Here is a 23,649-nt window from a genome sequence, read left to right on the forward strand (position 1 = left end):
CACCTCCTGCAGCTCTCAAAGAGCTTATCATTATCAGAATACTTAGATTTTATGTTAATTGAGTTTGATCCACCAGCGAACGTGCTTAATGGTTTTATAAGTGTCTGTAAAATTGTTAGCTCGGCGAGATCAAAGAGACATAATCACTATGGAAGGATGTCTCCTTGTTTTTAAATCAAAGTCTGTTTATGTCTGACTAAAACTGAAACTAACACAAACTGGCCTGTAAGAGTCTAAATTTTAAAAATGTATGTTTATGAAAAAGACTAACTACCGAAAAGCTACCATAAGCAAAACTAAACAGTTTGAAAGTAAGTTCAGGCTGTAGACTCACCTATTTGTGTGGGGACTGCATGGGAATAAAGAATGTGAGCTTTTGCATAATGTTACTTCATGAGTCAAAAATCAATCTGTTGCCACTGAACTGTCAAAAAAAGCAGCCTCTGAAGGGGTTAATGTAGTGAGAATACATGAGCAGCATCACCTGATTTAGATTTAAAAGTCAAACAAATGTAACATGTCTAACCTACATTAAGATGTGCAAAGTCTACGAAAGCAAAACCACTTTGCTGCACAATGCAAACTGGAAGACAATGAAGAGCAGGAAGAAAAGGATGATTACGATGACCTTCTTACTGCAACTGTAGAACAAAGAACAAACAGTGAAGCAAATAAAGCTGAGAAAAAAACAACTTTTTGTTGGCTAAGTTAAATTCCAGATTAACTGCACCACCCGCTGCAGTATCAATCCTCTCAGTCTGCTAAACCCAGACACAGAAAAGAACATCAAGCTTAACAGCTTTCTTCATATCATCCCTTGCTGCATCATTGATCTGCTTTATCTTGGTAAATCCAACACATGTTGAACATCCAGTTCATTTTTAGGTCAAGGTCACATAGTCAGAAAGAAATGAAAGTGATAGCAGGCAGAACCTGCATTTTTCCAAAAAGTAAATTAAATTAGAGTAATTATCCACAAAAACACACAGATGATCCCAACATGCCTTAAACTGTCCAAATACATAATTCCTGTGAATCGTGCATTTCTAAAAATCGTGCTTAAAGCCCAACCACAACATTAACGGTCTGTGAATGTCATAATCAGTCTTTGACAGGTCCCTGCTGGTACTGCAAATGATATAGAATCCTATTACAATACTCTATTTATTGTATATTATATATTTAATGACTAGTAAATAATTTTGTATCCAGCCCCTACTTTTCACAGATTTGATTAGCATGTCCTTCTGTCTTTATGGTGTATAGTTTGTCCAGGATTGTAATTAATCTGTGCCTGGACCTTTCATATAAAGATGTATTTAAACTACAATCCTTTAAACACATTCACTGCACTCTGTGTGTGTGTGTGTGTGTGTGTGTGTGTGTGTGTGTGTGTGTGTGTGTGTGTGTGTGTGTGTGTGTGTGTGGCTTTGGAAACCAATTGGTTGCACCAGCGAAGATTAAGGTGATTTACATAAAAGGAATTGAATCTTTAAGTAAGCGCCTATTTTTATTTTTATATTTTTAATTAATTTACATTAGTTTGTAGACATCTGTTTTTACTTCAACATGAAAGTCCTTTTTTTAATGTTTGTCAAAAAAGCCAAATTAAATTGACCATAATTCAGTGTTTTTTAAAAAAGGTAAAAACTTCCAAGGGTGGTTATTTTTTTCTATACTTACTGTATTTATAAGTCTGAGATGGAGGAGCATTAAAACCATGGATATTCTGTCCCCCACTAACCCACGGCCCACTCTCATACACTCTTATAATTTTGAAATTGATTTTCAATGTAATACTGACCATTTCTGTGACTTTAAAGGTCTTTGTTTGATCATCACCAGCTTCGGTAAGTTTATAACCATCTAACTAACAGATACATATTGTTTTCAGTGACTTGAACAGTTAAACTGACAAAATTCAAATGTTAATCAAACCCGTTGAAATCTTTGTTTGTTTGTTTGTTTATGCTCCAGCTTCCCGTGGGAGGCAAGAGGCAAGAGTTCAGTTATGGTAAGTGTGTTGGGGATGTTATGATCTGGCCCTCACAGCCACTTCCTGCCCTGGACTTTGTCCCCCTTTTTCTTCACTTCCTGTCCCCAGTTAATTTCTCCAGCTTACCAGTCATCAACAGTCAAAATTGTTTCCCCTGTTCCCCTGCCTTTTAAAAACCCAGCTCTCCCCTTGATTCCTGTCAGCTCATCGTCTTTGTTACCTATGTAACACACCGTCTACAAGGTTCATCTTCTTTGTTCTTTGTTACTTTCTCTAGTCTCTGTTTAGATTTGTTATTTGTCCCTTGTTTCTTCACTAATAAAATTTTTACATTCCCACATCCCTCTCGCAGTGTTGTCTCTTGGGTCCTCATACAAAGTTTTGAAAGGGGACTATGCCAACCCAAACAACCCCTATACTTATTACAACTGCCCTCAAGTTTGATTTTCAGAAAAAGCCTCGACTGTTGTGATTGGCCAATAACTGCAGCTCCCATTGACAAAACCAAAACAGATATCATAACCACATCTGCTGGAAACAAATGGCAAATGATCTGCACTTATATAGCACTTTTCTACCTATTCGAACTCAAAGTGTTTTCTACTGCTTCCTATTCACCCATTCACATTGACAATTACAAACACACTCATACACCAATGGGGGAGCTGCTATGCAGCTGGCCAACACTCTCCAGGAGCAATTAAGATGGTGTTCAGTGTCTTGCTCAAGGACACTTCGACATGTGACTGCACAAACAACTGAAAGATTGGTTGACAACCGCTCTACCTTCCCGCGCTACAGTCGCCCCAGGTAGTTATTTTTATTATGAACATCCCAGCTTTTAGCAATTGCCTCAAACTTACCAAACAAATCAGACAAAACAGTTTTTTGCATGCAAAATATACAATTTACCAGCAAAATATCGGTTTCTAATTTTTTTTACCCATGTTGTACAGCTGCAGTAACCATTATAAAGATAACTTTACTCTCATTTTTCCCCTTCAGTATAGAGTATTCTTGTCAAAGGAAATAATGAAAAAGAAAGCAGGAATTCGAAGTGACAGACTGATGCCCAAGGCTTCATGTCACATCTGTAAGCAGCTTCCTCCTGAAGTGTGTCAGCAGTGGGTGCAGTTTTTCAGTTTCCGTGCTGAGGAGGTTGCAGCTTGGGGATAATGCATCCCTTGCTGCAACTTCTGCTAAACCCATTAACTCTGCTTTTGGTCTTTGCTGCACCTGTCCTCCCTCTTACTTTGGACTCTTACTTTATTTCCTATGTATTTAAGAAAATAGTCTGGGATTTTTAACCCACCTTCATGAGGTAAATTGGTATAGAGAGACACTACATCTATATCATTCCCCAAAATTTTTATTTTAATAATGGCAAAGTTCATTCAATAGGGCTTATAAACAAATCTACAAAGTTTGACCTTTGTGCAGTTATTGATTTGATATCCACTACGAGTGGGTTTTTGAATCATGAGTCTTTAAATCTGTCATTTAATATTAGAGGGTAAGTCACACCAGTAAAGTACTTAATCAATCAATCAATAGCAAGGTTGCATTTATTGACATAGTGATACAGCTGGTGCTGCCAATTATCCCTCATGACTATGTATCAACAGTGTCTGATATTGAAAAGGAAATCACATGAAGAGATCTTGAATAAAACATTTCACACCCAGTGAGATTAAGGCCCTTAATTCTTTAGAGGTTTTCCTTCATTTCCTCCTTTGCTGCACCTTTTCGGCTTTTTCCTGGTAAATCAAACGTGCCAAACTTTACGACACACTTTAGGTCAATGTCACAGTGTGAGAAAGAAATGAAAGCAATGGCAAGAAGAACCTAAATATGCTAAAGAAAAACAAACAAAAAAACAGAAAAATGATGCCTGCGTTAATCAAATTATCCAAATATATATTACTGTAAATCATGAACATTTTCAAAAACTGTGCTACAATCCCTTTCATAACTTTAATAGTCTGTGACAGGGCCATAACTAGTCCCTAACAGGTCCCTTCTAGTACTGCAAATGATGTAGAAGCCTATTACAATGCTGTATTTATACACCAGGTGGAGCAAGTGATTAGCCTTAGTTTACTGCTGAGGCAGAGTTATGATCAGTCTGTCAAAGACTTAAAGACCCAGTTTTAAATAGCATTGGACCTGCAGAGATGACAAAGGTTGAGAGAGCTGTTTCAAGCCTGCTTGCTCTGATTGCTTATCATTATCCAACTGTGCAAACTCTAAACCTCCAAACTACCCAACATTTTTCTGTATTTTTTTGTGATCAATGTATCCTTAACAACAACAATTAGCTTTCAGGAAGTGGAGCTGAATAACCCTGTGGGATAAACACCCAGTGACGTTAAGTGCCTTAATATTTAGAGGCTTTTCTTCATATCATCCTTTGCTGCATCATTGATCAGCTTTTTGTTGGTAAACCCAACACATGCTGAACATCCAGCTCATTTTTAGGTCAAGGTCACAGAGTCAGAAAGAAATGAAAGTGAAAGCAGACAGAACCTGCATTTTTCCAAAAAGTTAATTAAATTAGAGTAATTATCCACAAATACACACAGATGATCCCAACATGCCTCAAACTGTCCAAATACATAATTCCTGTGAATCGTGCATTTCTAAAAACCGTGCTTAAAGCCCAACCACAACATTAAAGGTCTGTGACTTTGTCATAATCAATCAGTGACAGGTCCCTGCTGGTACTCCAAATGATGTAGAATCTTATTACAATACTGCATTTACTGAATATTATATATTTAATGACTAGTAAATAATTTTGTATCCAGCCCCCGACTTCTACTTTTCACAGATTTGATTAGCATGTCCTTCTGTCTTTATGGTATATAGTTTGGCCAGGATTGTAATTAATCTGTGCCTGGACCTTTCATATAAAGATGTATTTAAACTACAATCCTTTAAACACATTCACTGCACTCTGTGTGTGTGTGTGTGACTTTGGAAACCAATTGGTTGCACCAGGGAAGATTAAGGTGATTTACTTAAAAGGAAGTGAATCTTTAAATAAGCGCTCATATTTATTTTCATATTTTGAATTACAATAGATTAGTTTTTTATGTTTGTCAAAAAAGCCAAATTAAATTGACCATAATTCAGTGTTTTTTTTTTAAAAAAGGTAAATGGAAAGAGCATTAAAACCATAGATGTTCTGTCTCCCACTAACCCACGGCCCACTCTCATACAAATGTCCATCCTCTCTAAGAAGTTCTGAGAGTGTCCACATATTAAGAAATTCAATAAAATATGCTTTAAGTCTGATATCTCATCTGCTGATATAGTAATAGGGCCACTTTGATATACAGTGTTTTTATGTTAAGGAAGTATCACTGTGTCTCTATAGAAGGTGTAGCCTGAGCCGTCTGTCAAGGAGAGTCAAGCACTTGGCAGATTCCCAGATTAGATGGTGGTTGTTTGCCAACAGCAACTGCCAATATAAATAGAATTTTAAGATGAAACTTAACCTACTTTTTCATAAGTAGGTTCAATTGCTTAACCCAGAAACTGCTGCAGGATAAACAGAGTTAACAATAACAAATCTACATGCTTCAGTAATTAGCTTACAATGTGGATAATCAGGAAAAGGAACCTTGCTGAAGAAGAAAATGCTACAAGATAACATCATTAAAATAGCACATGTCAGACCTGTAAAAGAAACACGAGGACAACCATGATAATGTGTTGTAATCCATAAATGTTAAATTGGACATTTAGCCCCAGCTATATGTACAGTAAAGCTTTTTAAAGCTTTTTGGTGTTAACAGAGTGTTGAGTGTCCAGAGTGTTGCTTGCAACTTTTTAAAAATGTTATAATTTTGTTGCCATTCTTTGCTATTTGATCTTCACCATCTTGGATCAGTTTATAACCATCTAACTAGCAGATACATATTGTTTTCAGTGACTTGTATAGTGAAACTGACAAAATTCAAATGCTAATCAAACCTGTTGAAATCTGTGGGGCAACCTCTGCTAACCCCATTAACTCTGCTTTTGGTCTTTACTGCACCTGTCCTCCCTCTTACTTTGGACTCTTACTTTATTACCTATGTATTTAAGAAAATAGTCTGGGTTTTTAAACCAGCTTCTGGAGGTAACTTGGTGTAGAGACACTACATCTTTATAATATCCCAAAAAGCAATTTTAAGAACGGCAAAGTTCATGCAATAGGGCTTATAAACAAATCTACAAAGTTTGACCTTTGTGCAGTTATTGATTTGATATCCACTACGAGTGGATTTTTGGAGTCTTTAAACCTGTCATTTAACATTAGAGGCTAAGTAACACCAGTAAAGTACTTAAGTACCAAAGTTCATGACAATCAATGGCAACGTTGTATTTATTGTCATAGTGATACAGTTGGTGCTGCCAATTATCTGTCATGACTATGTATCAACAGTGTCTGATCATAACAAGGAAGTCAAATGAAGAGATCTTGAAAAAACATTTCACACCCAGTGAGATTAAGGCCCTTAATTCTTTAAAAGTTTTCCTTCATTTCCTCCTTTGCTGCACCTTTTCGGCTTTTTCCTGGTAATTCAAACATGTGCCAAACTTTACGACACACTTTTAGGTCAATGTCACAGCGTGAGAAAGAAATGAAAGCGACAGCAGGAAGAACCTAAATATAAATAATAAATATAATAAAAAAATAAATATAAATAATAAATATATAATATAAAATAACAGTATATATATATATATAATATATAATATAAAAAAACAGACAAATTATGCCTGCATGAATCAAATTATCCAAATATATATTTCTGTAAATCATGAACATTTGCAAAAAACGTGCTACAATCCCTTTCATAACTTTAAAGGTCTGTGACAGGGCCATAACCAGTCAATAACAGGTCCCTGCTAGTACTGCAAATGATGTACAAGCCTATTACAATGCTGTATTTATACACCAGGTGGAGCAAGTGATTAGCCTTAGTTTACTGCTAAGGCAGAGTCATGATCATTCTGTCAAAGACTTAAGGACCCAGTTGACCTCACACTGGAGCTGCAGAGATGTCACAGGTTGAGAGAGCTGTTTCAAGCCTTCTTGCCATGATTGCTCATCGTTATCCGACTGTGCAAACTCTAAACCTCCAAACTACCTAACATTTTTTTGTATCAGTGTATCCTTAACAACAACAATTAGCTTTCAGGAAGTGGAGCTGAATTTAACCTCCTAAAATCCAATTGGCTTGGCTTTCAATTTCTCTGCAGGCCAAGACACGGAGGCAAAGAAAGTTTCATGCTTTTCTTAGATGTGTACAAGCTAAAGACTTCAAAGTGAAACACTACATCAGCTGTATAGACTTATTTTGGATTTAGACAAAAGCATGAACAGTGGGAACAGGTGTCATGCTGAGGTAGTGACCCCACAGGTAGCAAACTAAATCTAGGGTGTAAAAACATTACTAGTCTATGTTTAATAAATAAAAATGAATTTACAATGCAACCTTATGGAAATACAATGTCCTGTCCAATGTCAGGTTGTTTTTTAAAATTATCTTTCATAGCTTGTTTTCAATTAATTTTACAGCCAAAGGTTTTTGTTTCCAAATTAGATTAGAGGGTAATTACACCACTAATGTACTTTACCTGCCACAGTTCATGCCAACAGATGGCAAAGCTGTGATTATCGTCATGGCTTTACAGGTGGTGCTGTCAATCGTCTCGAATGTACAGTAAAACTGTAATTAATGTAATCATCTGGACTTTTTCAGGTGAACTTATTGACAAAACAAGTGCAACAATGTATAATCGGTGTGTGATCTAATGATAAGGACTTTATATAAAGAGATCTTGAATAGAAAAAGTAATTGAACAGTTTTTACCCCTGCAAAGGTATAACCACAGAGTAAACTTAAGTGCCTTAATATTTAGAGGCTTTTCTTCTTTCTTCTTTTCAGATTCCCAGATTTGATAGTGGTTGTTTGCCAACAGCAGCTGCCAATATAAATAGAATTCTAGCACTCACTGTTATATGTGGCGTTTCAGATTTTGGAATTTTAGTTTGTAGTTAAGTTCCCTGGTTCATGTGCTTAGTTTGTGTTAGTACTTTCTGTTATTTGGCCCAGTCTCTGTTTAGATTTATTATTTGTCCCTTGTTTCTTTACTAATAAAATTATTACATTTCCACATCCCTCTCGCAGTGTAGCCTCTTGGGTCCTCATACAAAGTTCTGATAGGGGACTACGCCAACCTAAAAAACTCCTATACTTATTACAACTATAACAACTGCCCATCAGGTTTGATCTTCAGAAAAAACCTTGACTGCTGTGATCGGCCAACAACTGCAGCTCCCATTGACAGAACCCAAACAGATATAACAGACTTCCTCACCCATTCACATTCACAATTACAAACACACTCATACACCAATGGGGGAGCTGCTATGCAGCTGGCCAACACTCTCCAGGAGCAATTAAGATGGTGTTCAGTGTCTTGCTCAAGGACACTTCGACATGTGACTGCACAAACAACTGAAAGATTGGTTGACAACCGCTCTACCTTCCTGCGCTACAGTCGCCCCAGGTAGTTATTTTTATTATGAACATCCCAGCTTTTAGCAATTGCCTCAAACTTACCAAACAAATCAAATCAAATCTGTTTTTTGCATGCAAAATATACAATTTACCAGCAAAATATCGGTCTTTAATTTTTTTTTACCCATGTTTTTACAGCTGCAGTAACCATTTTAACGATAACTTTATTCCCATTTCTCCCCTTCAGTATAGAGTATTCTTGTCAAATGAAATAATGAAAAAGAAAGCAGGAATTCTAAATGACAGACTGATGCCCAAGGCTTCATGTCACATCTATAAGCAGCTGCCTCCTGAAGTGTGTCAGCAGTGGGTGCATTTTTCAGTTTCCGTGCTGACGAGGTTGCAGCTTGGGGATGATGCATCCTTTGCTGCAACCTCTGCCCAACCCATTAACTCTGCTTTTGGTCTTTAATTTGGTCTTTTACCTTTGATTCAGGCAATGGTTTCAACTAAGTGGAAGATGACACCTGTTTTTCAAAGTAAATAAATAGTCCCATCTTTGTTTTCTGAGAACTGTAAGACCGTGGTGAGGTGCTGTAGGTGTGACAGAGGAGTTCAAGGTGGAGGTGGGTCTGCATCAAGGATCGGCTCTGAGCCCCTTCTTGTTTGCTCTGGTGATGGACAGACTGACAGATGAGGTTAAACAGGAATCTCCATGGACTATGATGTTTGCAGATGACATTGTGATTTGTAGTGAGAGCAGGGAGCAGGTGGAGGAAAATCTAGAGAGGTGGAGGTCTGCTCTGGAAAACAGAGGAATGAAGCTGCAGTAAGACAGAATACATGTGTGTGAAAGACAGGGACACAGGTGGAACGGTGAGGTTACAGGGAGCAGAGGTGAAAAAGGTGCACCGGGCAACATAAGTTCCTTTTCACACATGAGGAACTAAGTTAATGGGTTCTGCAACAATGGGTCCAGACAAATTAAGGAAAATGAGATTCAGGAGAAAGACCGTAGACTGGGAACCAATAAACATTTCAGAGCAACAGAGAGTGGAAAAGAGGTGAAGAGAAGAGTGCAAGCAGGTTGGAACAGGTAGAGAAAAGTGTCAGGTGTGTTGTGTGATAAAAGAGTATCAGCGAGAATGAAAGGAAAGGTGTTCAAGACGGTGGTGAGACCAGCAATGTTGTTCGGCTTAGAGACAGTGGCACTGGGAGGGACGAGGATGGACAGGATCAGGAATGAGGACATCAGAGGGACAGCTCATGTTAGGTGTTTTGGAGATAAAGTCAGAGAGGCCAGATTGAGGTGGTTTGGACATGTTCAGAGGAGAAACTGTGAATATATCGGTAGAAGGATGCTGAGGTTGGAGCTGCCAGGCAGGAGGTCTAGATGAAGACCAAAGAGGAGATTTATGGATGTAGTGAGGGAGGACATGAAGTTAGTTGGTGTGAGAGAAGAGGATGCAGACGACAGGGTTAGATGGAGGCACATGATTCGCTGTGGCGACCGCTGATAGAAAACAGCTGAAAGGAAAAGAAGAAGAAGAAGAAGAAGAAGAGTGATTGAGAGTAAGAGACAGACTCTGATAAAACATGTTGTACAAACCCCTTTCATTCCACTTACTCCAAGCTAATAATGTGGAAATCTACTGTGTATTGCTTAACAATCCTGGACCCCTAGATTAGTTTTGGCAACCTGCAAAAGGCTTCCTGCTCTGGCATAGAGTTCTCTAACCCCCTATTTGAATTGTCTGTAAAAGTCTTAGCAGAATGGCTGACAGGTGGTTGGTATTCCCACTTTGCTTGTGAATAGTAAGATAAGGTGTGCCATTGGAGAGTCTTCAGTGGGATACGAGAAGGGTGGTATGGAGAAAATTATAGTACATTGAGTAATAAATGCACTGCAGCATGATGGTGCAGTGGTTAGGGCTGGCCAGAGTCACATGGATACTAAATTGAAAAATTAAAACTCATGTTTTACAAATTTAAAATCACTTTCAATCAATACAAGAACCATCAAATAGCTTCAATTAGTAGCACTGGATCATAAATTAATGCAGAACGTAAAAATATGAAATATGCAAATATTTTCTCTCTATATATAAACACAATCACAATAAAAATTAAAAGAGTCTTCAATGGAAATAAATTAAGTTCCCCTTCTTGGACAACCCACTAGAGATAACATTATATCTACAATGAAGTATTTCAAGGAAACTGTCTGAAACCTTTATTTTAAATATCTAAAATCTAATCTTAATTTACTTAATCGTTTTTTTTCCAAGCTGCAGTCAGTTGTAAAGGATAAGTTCTGAACCTTTTTCATTCGAAATAGATTCTTCCAGTTGAGTTTGGGTACCCTTAAAAATATTAAAAATCACCCAGAAAAATTGATTTTTGTTAGGGTTATTTTGTTTCTCTGCAGGCAGATAAAACATATTTTTTTAAAAATTTTACTTACTTACTTACTTAAGTAAGGTATAGATACATAATAAAATAAACTTAAGAAGAGTAATAAAAGTCTTTACTGTGAGCCAGTGAAAGCAAAAAGTCTTGAGAATAAGCTGACTTCATGGTTTTTCACCATACTAATAATAATCCAGTGGGACAATAAGAGAGACAAGTTTTCTCTCAAGTATAATGATTTCATAAGGTAAAGCTTAGTTAACTACACAAAAAAAGAAGACAGCACACACAACAGGCTGCTGCTCAGCTGGCACCTTCATAGGTAGAATAATGCTACATACATAATGAGTAACAGAGTAATATATGTATAAAAACATTTGTTCAACATTTAAAATGTAAAATCCTCAGGGTGTACCTGACAGTGTGCCTAAGAAAGTGTGGTTTTTACATAAATAGCATCATAATTAAATAGGTTATACCTTAGCAAAGGTGTGCCCTTCATCACACGCAGCGATCACAATGGCCTTAATTACCCTCATTTGATTTTTCCTCATGTCATTCTTTGCTGCACCTTTGATCTGCTTTGTCATGTACAACCACACACATGCTGAACATTTTAATCAATTTTTAAGATCGAGGTCACGGAGAAAGAAAATAATGGCAGATTTATAATACAATAATGTTCAATGAGTGGATTAAGGGGAGTTAGGCTACTGCTAGACCCCCCTATACTAGGGTGGTACAATATTTCTAAGGAACCTGGGTTCCATGCAGAAACAAATATTTACTATGTTGCTCCGTTCTGATATTTTTCTTCATTACTCTGTGAAGCCAACAATAAATCATGATTATAAACTTAAGAAGAAGCCAGGACTGTCAGCCCATCTAGTGCGTTAAAACAACACTAGGACCGAATGATTAATCATTTTCAAAAATTTAACATAATTTAACAATACAGTCTAAACTGTGTTTACATTTTTTTGTGGAGTTTGCGTGATCTTCCCATCATTCTCTATGTATGTCCCTAGGCTACATTATTGATCGGAACAGTGTGTGCCCCCCGCCACACCAGCACCCCCTCGACCCTTAACAATGTAAGACAATATGTCAGTAATGACTACTTGTCAGTCAGACAATCAGAGAGGCGTCTCCACAGGCTTCTTGTGGACAAGAAAGTTTCAGGTTACGCTTTGGTCTTGCTAGCTAAAAATAATCTCAGCAGGAGAAACCGTGAAATTCATAAGCAAGAGACGAGGACACTAGTGTCAAAGTAAAAAATAAAAAAAACACAGATTGGTCGTCTAGACTTATTTTAGATTTAGACAAGAGGATGCACCGGACACAGGTGTTGTGCTGAGAGTGTGAAGTTAAGGTATCGAGCACATCAGGAAACATCACAATACATCAACATTTCTAAAGGTTTGGCTTTTTGTAAAATGCTCTTTACAGTGTAAACACACAGGCATAAAAAAATTAATTGTTTTCTCCTTCCAAATATTCTTTAATTGCTTACAGAACACTGGAGATCTTTGTACCTTTGGCAGACAAAGGGTCAATTAAATGGACAAATCACAGATCTAAATTTTTGTTGAATTTTAGGTTACTCAGACCAATGTCAATATTCTATTACATCTGTTCTTATGAAAATTCACACTAATAATATGCACAGGTCATTACTATCAATGGTGAGGCTGTTCTTTGTCATAGCTGTACATTTGGCATTGCCAAGAGTATAGACTACACACTAATTAATTTAGTTGTCATGACTTCACATGTATTTACTCACAATCACAAGTAATGACAGATTATGACCTAATGAGAAGGTTGAGAGTCAATATGAACAGTGTTTTATTTAAAAAAGAATGGTTTCATTTATTTCCCAGCAAGGGTATGTCCTAAATCACACCCAGTGAGCTGAGTGAGTCTGATCTGCTTTTTCCTCTTAAACCACAGTTGATGAACAGCAAGACAGAAACAAATAATGGCTATGAACATTATACAATAATTATTTGATTATTATAATAATTATTTAATAATTAATGAGATTTGCACATCATTGTATTCTGTTTGTATTTACTTTCTACACATCATCCCAACTTTTTTAAATTAAGGCTGTTTTTGTTTAACTCAAAGATGTAAATGAACGTTTACTAAAAATGTTTAAGGAAAAACTAATTTTGGTAGACCATCCACTGCCTGGATTATCTACGGGAAAGTGATGTGGGGACCTTGTTTATGCATAGATGGTTTAATGTTGCTGAATTTTTTATATGATTTAAAGGTAATGCTATATAAAGCTGAATTGACCTGAATTGAAATTGAATTAATAATGTCCAAAAGCTAATTAAAACCTAAATGCAGGTACCTCATTCAAACTATGCACAGTTAAACAGATTTACTCCTCTTAAACAATAGTACATTTGTTGAACTTGAACATTAGTTTCTTTCTTTTTCGGTTTATTGAAAATGTATGAGGAAGAGAGTTGATCTTTGAAAATAGTAAAGCTGGAGTCATTATAATTGTTTTCCTGGTCAACCTGTTACACACACAAATCATAACTGACAGTATGAATCATAATAGATTTTCATAGTTATTTGTATACACCCAAATGGCAGTTTGTTAAGTATGGCTTCCTATAATTAATGCAATCCTACAATAATCACTTTTTATGTAAGCGATGTTGTTAACACTGTTATGCAGAACAAAGTACTTTAGTTTATTGTCCATGTTCTTAAGAACTAATTTGTAAAACAAGCAAGGAAACACTACAGCTCCAGTAAAGCGTGGAAGAATGGGGAGAAGAACCTTTATCCTCATAACTTGGTTTCTTCTAAAAGCTGATTCTCCCTAAATAAATAGTTAAAATGCTTAGAAAATATTTAAATATTATGGTTTTACAAATTGTGAAGCAAGTGTATTAATTTTCTAACCAATAATACAGATAATAATTTGTGTATGACTAAAGACTGATGATGTAGAAGTCTTAAGTATTTTTGATGACTATTTCACTCAAAACACAATCTCTTCACTAAACCTAACCAGGTAGCTTGTGGATCCAATCCTAACAAGTTGCCTAAACCCAACTGTTTTTCTTTTTGTTTTTGTTCCTCAGTGCAGCCTAACAGTGATGGTTCCATAATTGTAACTGTGTTGGAAAAAACTTGATTCGGTTATTTCTAAAATATTCGGTCTACTTTCTGTGTGTGGGGCTTGTGATCTTTTGCTGTGTTGTGTAGGGACCACCAGACACTGTTTGTTGGCAGAACAGAAGTGAGACCTAGATATGGATTTTTAGTTAGGAAGGTGCTGTTGAGTTGACCTCTCTAGGCAGGAGTCAGAGCTTTGAATCTGGTGTGTCGGCTACTGTTGTCCAGAACACTGTGTCACCTTTATGGCAAATCAAAAAAGAACAGTGAGTAGTGATGTTTAACCAATCGAAACAGATTCTGATTGATTGATTGATTGATTGATTGATTAATTACATAGCAATTTCTGTCTGCAACCTTCATGTTGCTACCTCAGCAGACCACAGGATAGTAGTTGATGCCACTAAAGACTTTTAGAACATTTGCAACTGGTTTTAGGCTTTTTTGTAAAGCGCAACTAAGCTTATTGTCCAGTCCAGTTTATTGTAGACTCCAAGGTATTTGTAGTTTTTTCAACTTCCGCCAGTGAGCCAGTCCATCAATGTCCTGTCATGTAGCTTGCAGAGTGCCAATCAATCTATAGCTTTAAATCAGGGGTGTCAAACGAATTTTCACCAAGGGCCACATCAGCATAATGGTTGCCCTCAAAGGGCCAGATTTAACTTGGAGGCAGTATAAATGTAGCTAAATGTAACTAAATGCAATGTAAAATAAATGCAACTACTCCTTAATGTAAAATAACTCTGGATTTGTATTATTCAACTTACAAATATTTCTTGATAAACTTACATTTTTAAAAGTCTGTATCTGGTCGGGACACACCTGCTCACAGACCTTCAGCACGCACTGCTTCAAAAAAGCATCCTCTTCCTGGACATTTTGGAATCATTATTTGTATTTCTTCTTCAATCTAGTGTTGGGATGCCGTCACTTCACGGGTAACATGAATTGGCATGCATTATGGGAAATTTATTATTTGGACAACATTAACTGACCATTCCAGTCTTATTGTCCAGATTGACACCCAGGAATTTGTACTCCGAAACCACTTCCACCCCCTCTCCCCCTATGGAGAGAGGATTTGACAGGAGTTCTGCACTTCCTGAAGTCCACCACCAGTTCCGTTGTTTTACTGATGTTGAGCTGGAGATGATTGTGCTATGTCCACCCTGGATACATCCAACAACCGCAGAGCCTTCAGAAAAGTTTCTGAAGGTGGCAGGACACTGAGTTGTATCTGAAGTCAGAGGTATACAGGGAGAAGAGAAAGGGAGATAGATTTGCCCCTTGGGGAGCAACTGTGCTGCAGGTCACAGTGTCAGACAAACAGTTTCATTCCTAATCAGAGTTTACTGTTGCTTGGCTCATGACCAGCATAACATAATACGTCTACTGGGAAACATTAAAATTAATTATATGTATGTTTAAAACTATAATTTGTACCCTCTTGAAATTTACACCTTTGTTTAAGGGTGTGTCTGACTGTGTAATGACAAGGTGGAGAAGTTCCGAGAAGAGCTTATTAATTAAAAGATACGACAGTCAAGGTGTGCTCTATATCACACCCAGCGACAACAATGAGCTACGCCTCATTTGATTTTTGTGTCCAATTGTTCTTTGCTGCACTTTTGATCTGCTTTGTCTTGTATATTAATGCACATGTTGAATATTCCAACACACTATAAGGTCAAGAACAATAGGTAGGAAAATAATGACAGATTTACAATACAGCAGATATGGACAGAACAAAAATCTGCATGCTCAAAGTTACGCTACATTAGATAAAGCTAATGTTGCAATTTTCAGAATTTTTTCTGCTAAAAAACAGCAGCATCATTAGTCCAGTACTGTTCAATATTATGATCAATTCTATATTTGAAGATGGTGGGAGAGGATTTTTAATGTCATTATTTGCCATTGAGGAATTTGAAGGATTCAAAAATATTTGGTTTCTATTAAAGAACAGGTGAACAAATTGGGCTATAGAATTCAGCCACAAAGTCTAAACTTTGATTTTAAAAAAAGCTGACCAGCTGAAACATGTTAAAAAAATATCCTGTAAACAAAAATTAAATATGCAAGTGCTTTGGTTTTTGGTTAGGAACAAATAGTTTATAAACAATGCACAGCGATAATAGGAAATGGCTTAAAATTTAATCTGGCTCAAACACCAATCAGCTTTAGCTGATAGAGACACTTCAGTATTATTGTTTTCCTACCAAAAGTAACAGCTATATGCAGGCTATACTTGTAATAAAATTCCAATAATGCAAAGTTAATTAAGAACCTGTATTATACAGCACTTCTCAAAAAAGAGAGGAGTTGTGAGTGAGCAAACAAATGGAAGTGCATACAGTATGTAGGAGGCCTGATGTCATTGGGGGAGAGGCGGGTTACACTGCGTCATCGGCCGACAGATTTAAATTCTGTTCCAGTTTTTTCCAATAAGCCTCTCCAGTCAAAAAAGAAAGCTGTTTTTGGACCCCATTTGTCTCTTACATCTTACCTGAAAGCTCTCTGTGATGCCAGAACAGCATATTATTCATCATTAATAGAAGAAAACAAAAACAACGCCCGGTTTCTGTTCAGCACTTTAGCCAGGCTGACTAAGAGCCATAGTTCTGTTGAGCATAGTTTTCCCTTAACTCTGAGCAGCAATGACTTCATGACCTTCTTTATGAATAAAATTGTAGCTATTAGAGAAAGTATTCACCAGATCCTCCCCCCAAAAATTACAGATAGATCTTCATGTACAGCAGTGCTAGAGTCATTGATAAGGCCCCAATCCCTGTTAGACTGCTTTTTACCCAGAGATCTCTCTGAGCTAACTTCAATTATTACCTCATCTAAACCAACAACCTGTCTGCTAGACCCTATTCCAACTAAGCTGCTCAAGGAAGCTTCACCCTTAATAGATACGTTCATATTAGATATCATAAATCTATCTTTAGAAACAGGCTATGTACCACAGACCTATAAGGTAGCTGTAATTAAACCATTACTTAAAAAACCCTGTCTTGACCCAGGTGTTTTAGCCAATTACAGATCAATATCTAATCTCACATTTATTTCTAAAATAATTGAAAAAGTAGGCGCAAAACAATTATGTGATCACCTTCATAGGAATAATTTGTATGAAGACTTTCAGTCAGGATTTAGAGTTCATCATAGTACAGAAACAGCACTGGTAAAACAAAAAAAAAACAATCTTCTCATGGCCTCAGATAATGGACTCATCTCTATACTTGTTCTGTTAGATCTTAGTGCCGCATTTGATACCATTGATCATAACATTTTATTACAGAGACTGGAACATGAAAATGGAATTACAGGAACTGCACTAGGTTGGTTTAAATCTTATCTATCTGATAGATTTCAATTTGTTCATGTTACTGATGAATCCTCCATGCACACAAAGGTTAGCTATGGAGTTCCACAAGCCTCTGTGTTAGGACCAATACTTTTTACTTTATATATGTCTCCAACATTATTAGAAAACACTCCATAAATTTCCACTGTTATGCGGATGATACCCAGCTATATTTATCTATGGAACCAGATGAAAATAATCAGTTAATAAAGCTTCAAGCAGGACTACAAGACATAAAGGCCTGGATATCCCACAATTTTTAACATCTAAACTCAGACAAAACTGAAGTCATAGTATTTGGGCCCAAAAATCTCAGAGACATGATGTCCAACCATATTGTTACTCTAGATGGCATAAGTCTGGCCTCCATTATTACTGCAAGGAACCTTGGAGTTATTTTTGACCAGGATTTGTCCTTTAACTCACATATAAAACAAATCTCTAGAACAGACTTCTTCCACCTACGGAACATTGCCAAAATTAGGAGCATCCTGTCTTAAAGTGATGCCGAAAAACTGGTCCATGCATTTGTTACCTCTAGGTTGGACTACTGTAATTCCCTACTTTCAGGATGCCCCAGTAACTCCCTAAAGAGCCTGCAATTAATCCAAAATGCTGCAGCAAGAGTGCTGACTGGAACTAGCAAGAGAGATCATATTTCACCTTCACTAGCTTCTCTCCATTGGCTTCCCATTAAATTTAGAATAGAATTTAAAACCCTGCTTCTTACATATAAAGCTCTGAATGGTCAGACATCATATATAGAAGACCTCATAGCACCATATCATCCCAGTAGACCACTTCGCTCTCAGAATGCTTGTGGTTCCCAGAATTTCCAAAGGTAGAATGGGAGGTAGAGCCTTTAGCTATCAAGCTCCTCTCCTGTGGAAGCAGGTCCCAGTTCAGATTCGGGAAGCAGACACCCTCTCTACTTTTAAGTCTAGGCTTAAAATCTTCCTCTTTAATAAAGCATATAATTAGCATATAATTATACATATGCTACCATAGACTTAGACTGCTTAGACTTGTTGCTTTTTGTTGCTCTGTTCTTTTCTCTCTCCCATTTCCACTCACCCCAACCGGTCGAGGCACATGGCCGTCCACCCTGAGCCTGGTTCTGCTGGAGGTTTTTTACGTTAAAGGGAGTTTTTGCTCTTCACTGTTGCCTATGGCTTGTTCCAGGGGGAATTGTTGGGTTCTCTATATACATCTTTATAATCTTGACTTTATTCTGTAAAGTGCCCTGAGATGACTTTGTTGTGAATTGGCGCTATATAAATAAAGTTGAATTGAATTGAACTGAACGCCTTCAGTCATTCATGGTGGCTTGGACGTCCTCAGTGACTAAGTAGAAATAATGTGAGTTAAGCAGCAAATATTTGTTAGGGATAAGGGGTTGTCACACACAGAATTTCATGTACTCTGTGATGCAGTGTGCCAGGCCATCAAAGTCCTGTCATGTAGACTGAAGAGTACAATCAGTCAGAAAGCATTCCTGAACGGCATCATTGGCACCATTAGATCACCTTATCACTGTTCTGATGGTGGCAAGCAACCTTTGAACCAGTGGAGGGAGATGTACCTGGTTGTAGTCTCACATTCCTAAAATAAGTCTAGCAGTTGAGCTGTAGGCCTCTTTAGCGTAGATTAGTGTACATCTGGTCCAAAAGTGTCACTTTCACAGTTAAAAAGTATTTACTAATTCAGCAGAGAAGATGCTCCAAAGAAGTGTGGAAGCACAAGCACCTGATAAGTTGGTTTTATCCATAACACTAACCAAGGCTCTCTTATAAGGTATTTAGACTGTCCAGTTGTAAACGTGTAGGTATGTGAGTAGTATGAATTAGATTTTTTTCTGGTGGTGCCATAAAAAGGGAGGTTAACAATATTCTATAAGAGTGAAAAAGCCACAAATATTTCAACAATTTCATTTCAAGGCCAACGACACTTGGCGTGAAATTACTTCCCTGTTTCTTTCCACCTGTATTTTCTTCGGACATTCCAAAATTGTCCGATTGTCCCCACCCAGAACTGCACCCTTTCAGCTGCACCAATATAAACACCAGACATTCTGTCAGTCATCCATCAGTTGCAGCTGAGAGACAATATTTGCTTCTTTCACCTTTGTCTGTGTAAGTATCTGATTTTTTCATCTCATCCTCACAGACATTATACTTGTTTTGCTGTACACTGCTGTACCTACTCTAACTGTCAAACCCTTTTTACCATCTTTTAGGTCTGGTTGAACCAACAGGTACTGTACAGGTTTTTTTCTTTATTTCAATTATTCTTTTATTTATTTGTTTATTGTGTCGCATCTGATTTAATGAGAATGATTAGTGCGATGTTTAATGTGGTGTAATATGTTATAGAACCATGTTGTGAACTTTGTCAGACTTAAAGCAGATTTGTTGCTTGGCACCATCACCCAATTTATAAACATCAATTTCCCTTTTGATTGTTCATATGTTTTTCTTTCCATTTTCCCCACATAGTAAAAACATGTGCAGGCTAATTCTGACTGCAGGTAAGACACACTGCTCGAGTACATGTTTTCTAAAAGTGTTTGGTTCATGTAAACCCACAAAACTGTTCTCATCACAGGTATCTCTAGTGGTCTCAGTTGTACATAATTAGTCTTTCATATCTGAGATTCCTGTCCCCATCCTAACACAGTAAAGATAAATAATTTTTTTTTCTGTGTTACCTGGACAAGATGACTTGATTAAAGAAAATTAAGCAACCGATTTCCCAAAAAATTTAAAGCGAAGGATAATGGAGAATGTGTGAGTAAGATGTTTGAGTAAAACTGACGAGTTTTTTGGGAGTTTTTGGACAATAAACCTGTTAAACAGAGTTCAAGTGATTTAATGGTGTTGGGTACCCCAGGTACAGTTCATTGAGTAAATGTGTGGCAACACAGCTTTCAAGGATGATCTCTGTTTTTGATGAGGTCACTAATTTCACCAAAGTCAGAAAACTACTCTTTATTCACACATAGATGATGACAATTTAATAGAATGGAAACGTTTTAGTCGGCAATTAGCTCTTCAATATTATAAACCTTATCAACTACTGAGGAAACAATGGGATAAAAAAAAGACCGCTGACATGAAACAGTGAAGAGAACAATCATTTTTGTTTTGAGGGAAATTTCTGTCAAACCAAGACAAGTTAAAAGAAACAGCTGGTCAGAAGCTGGCAAATTGTTGCAGCACTGATGAGGGTGTGTGGTCCAGGGTAAAACTTTATGTGTTTAAGTTTGTTCTAACTGAAGATGTCAGTGAATACAACAATTCTTTTTTGAGTAATATTTAATATCATTGTTTAAATAGAAACAAATTCCAGTTTATAAACTGGAAATTGTTTCTAAACGGACTCAGCGCTGTTGGTGAATTTATCTGAGGTTAATTATATTTAACTCCAAATGGTTTAAATTTGTTTATTGTTGTAGTTTGTTTTCAATGTAATACTGACCAAGTCTGTCTGACTTTGAAGGTCTCTGTTTGATCATCGCTGTCCTGGGTAAGTTTCTAACACACTTTTCATAATCATAATTAACAATGAACTATAAATAATGTCTTACAGTCAGCAATAATTGGTATACAGAATCTGAGTAAATTCAAAAGCAATTAAGTGACTAAAAACGTTTTTATCTTTTAGCTTCGGCTACACACATTGATCAGTTCTGTAATGGAAAGAAAAATGGGGACTACTCCAACCCAAATGACCCCAATTCTTATATCACCTGCTCCAATGGGCTGACCTACGTCAGATACTGCCAGGCAGGTTTGATCTTCAGAGAAAGCACTGACAGGTGTGACTGGCCAACAGCTGCAGTTCCCAGTGGCACAACCCCAACAGCTACTACAACCGCATGTGCTGGAACCATTGATGAGTTCTGTAAAGGAAAGAGAGATGGGGACTACACCAACCCAAAGAATCAGTATACTTTTTACACCTGTTCCAATGGGCTGACCTACCTCAGAGACTGCCCAGCAGGTTTGATCTTCAGAGAAAGCCTTGACATGTGTGACTGGCCCACAACCCCAGCTCCCAAAGGTTGCAATTCCACACCCAAAACAACTACGACAACTAAACCTGCTGGTCCCATTGACCAGTTCTGCAAAGGAAAGAGAGATGGGGACTACACCAACCCAAAGAACCAGTATACTTTTTACACCTGTTCCAATGGGCTGACCTACCTCAGAGACTGCCCAGCAGGTTTGATTTTCAGAGAAAGCCTCGACATCTGTGACTGGCCCACAACTGCACCTCCCAGTGACAAAACCACAAAAGCTACCAAAACCGCATGTGCTGGAACCATTGATCAGTTCTGTAAAGGAAAGAGAGATGGGGACTACACCAACCCAAAGAACCAGTATACTTTTTACACCTGTTCCAATGGACTGACCTACCTCAGAGACTGCCCAGCAGGTTTGATCTTCAATGAAAGCCTCGACATCTGTGACTGGCCAACAGCCGCAGTTCCCAGTGGCACAAACCCAACAGCTACTACAACCGCATCTGCTGGAACCATTGACCAGTTCTGTCAAGGAAAGAGAGATGGGGACTACACCAACCCAAAGAACCAGTATACTTTTTACACCTGTTCCAATGGGCTGACCTACCTCAGAGACTGCCCAGCAGGTTTGATTTTCAGAGAAAGCCTTGACATCTGTGACTGGCCCACAACTGCACCTCCCAGTGACAAAACCACAAAAGCTACCAAAACCGCATGTGCTGGAACCATTGATCAGTTCTGTAAAGGAAAGAGAGATGGGGACTACACCAACCCAAAGAACCAGTATACTTTTTACACCTGTTCCAATGGACTGACCTACCTCAGAGACTGCCCAGCAGGTTTGATCTTCAATGAAAGCCTCGACATCTGTGACTGGCCAACAGCCGCAGTTCCCAGTGGCACAAACCCAACAGCTACTACAACCGCATCTGCTGGAACCATTGACCAGTTCTGTCAAGGAAAGAGAGATGGGGACTACACCAACCCAAAGAACCAGTATACTTTTTACACCTGTTCCAATGGGCGGACCTTCCTCAGAGACTGCCCAGCAGGTTTGATCTTCAATGAAAGCCTCGATATCTGTGACTGGCCAACAGCCGCAGTTCCCAGTGACAAAACCACAACAGCTAACAGAAAGTGTGATAAGTAGTATCACAGTATAAAGTATTCTTACTGCCATAACCATGCCTCCTCACCTCATCACCACCAAAATTCTAACTTAAACAACCAAAATCACATTTCATGTTAACAAAAACAAAGCAACTGTCAAATTCTGGAATTTTATGTAAAGAGCAATAGAGTTTACAACAATCCTCAAAAATCCTTTTTAATCTCATTACAATGAGATAACCTACATTTAATAACAACAGTTTCTTTGATCTTAATGGGCATGTTTTAATCTTATGTTTAAAAATTGCTAAGTAATCCAACTGAATGCAAACACTACAAAGAATAAATACATTAAAAGGAGAAAGCAAATCCTTTTAGTTTGCTATTTTATACATACATTTGAAAACTCCATTTACACATCAGAACTAACATATTCAGATGGATTTCCGTAAGTTCTCCTTTACCACTGTGTTAATATGAAGCACAAGCAACTTTATACTTTGTTTACACAATTGATGTCTTTTTGGGTTGTGTTAATCGTAGCTGTATCTGAATTATTTGGGCTTATGTGTTTTCAAACATTATTTACTTTGACATACTTTACTTAATTCTTTTTTTTTTGTTGACTTACTGCATTGATGTTCTCTAATCACTGGATTTGTCTTACAAGATGATTTTAGTTATGGTTTACTTTAATCAATACTGATACTATTTACTAAATAAAAACACAAATAATTAAAGTGTCAAATGATGAAGCAATATTAAAATATTATATCAAAAATTTCCTGTTTATGTTCATTTTTGTTCAGTTTCTGCTAATTTTATCAGGAACCAGGCTGCCAAACTGACATCAAAAGAAAAGCCAGACATGTCGGGGCAAAAACTGTAAGGCAAGTTAGGAGGCAAAAAGGCAACTTACAGGTGAATGATAATGGTGAATTTAATCAGCAAAATAGAGAAACATGCAGAGCAGAACAGAGCTACACTCTAGAGCAGGTCATTCTGATTGACCAAGATGTGTAGGTTGTTCAGCCTTTTACACATACAACTCAACAGCTGGGTTCACACAAAGAAC

The 23,649-nt window shown here is 37.4% G+C and overlaps 1 protein-coding gene across 3 annotated transcripts in view; it reads left to right on the plus strand.

The window, feature by feature from the left end:
• The window catches only part of LOC137134349 (chondroitin proteoglycan 2-like), a 78,119-nt gene extending 54,762 nt beyond the window's left edge, over positions 1-23,357 (plus strand). Inside the window, exons 1-5 of one of the 3 annotated variants that reach the window (XM_067519082.1) lie at positions 19,509-19,572; positions 19,677-19,694; positions 19,936-19,967; positions 20,939-20,965; positions 21,104-23,357. In XM_067519082.1, the coding sequence (XP_067375183.1) occupies positions 19,943-19,967; positions 20,939-20,965; positions 21,104-22,614 (1,563 nt within the window). In that variant the 5' untranslated portion in view covers positions 19,509-19,572; positions 19,677-19,694; positions 19,936-19,942 and the 3' untranslated portion in view covers positions 22,615-23,357. Of the gene's footprint in view, positions 1-19,508; positions 19,573-19,676; positions 19,695-19,935; positions 19,968-20,938; positions 20,966-21,103 lie in introns of those variants that run through there. The other 2 variants (XM_067519083.1, XM_067519084.1) reach the window with 2 other exon arrangements.
• The last annotated feature ends 292 nt before the right edge of the window (positions 23,358-23,649 follow it).

Source organism: Channa argus, chromosome 10 (genome assembly GCF_033026475.1).
Source record: "Channa argus isolate prfri chromosome 10, Channa argus male v1.0, whole genome shotgun sequence".
Taxonomy (NCBI): domain Eukaryota; kingdom Metazoa; phylum Chordata; class Actinopteri; order Anabantiformes; family Channidae; genus Channa; species Channa argus.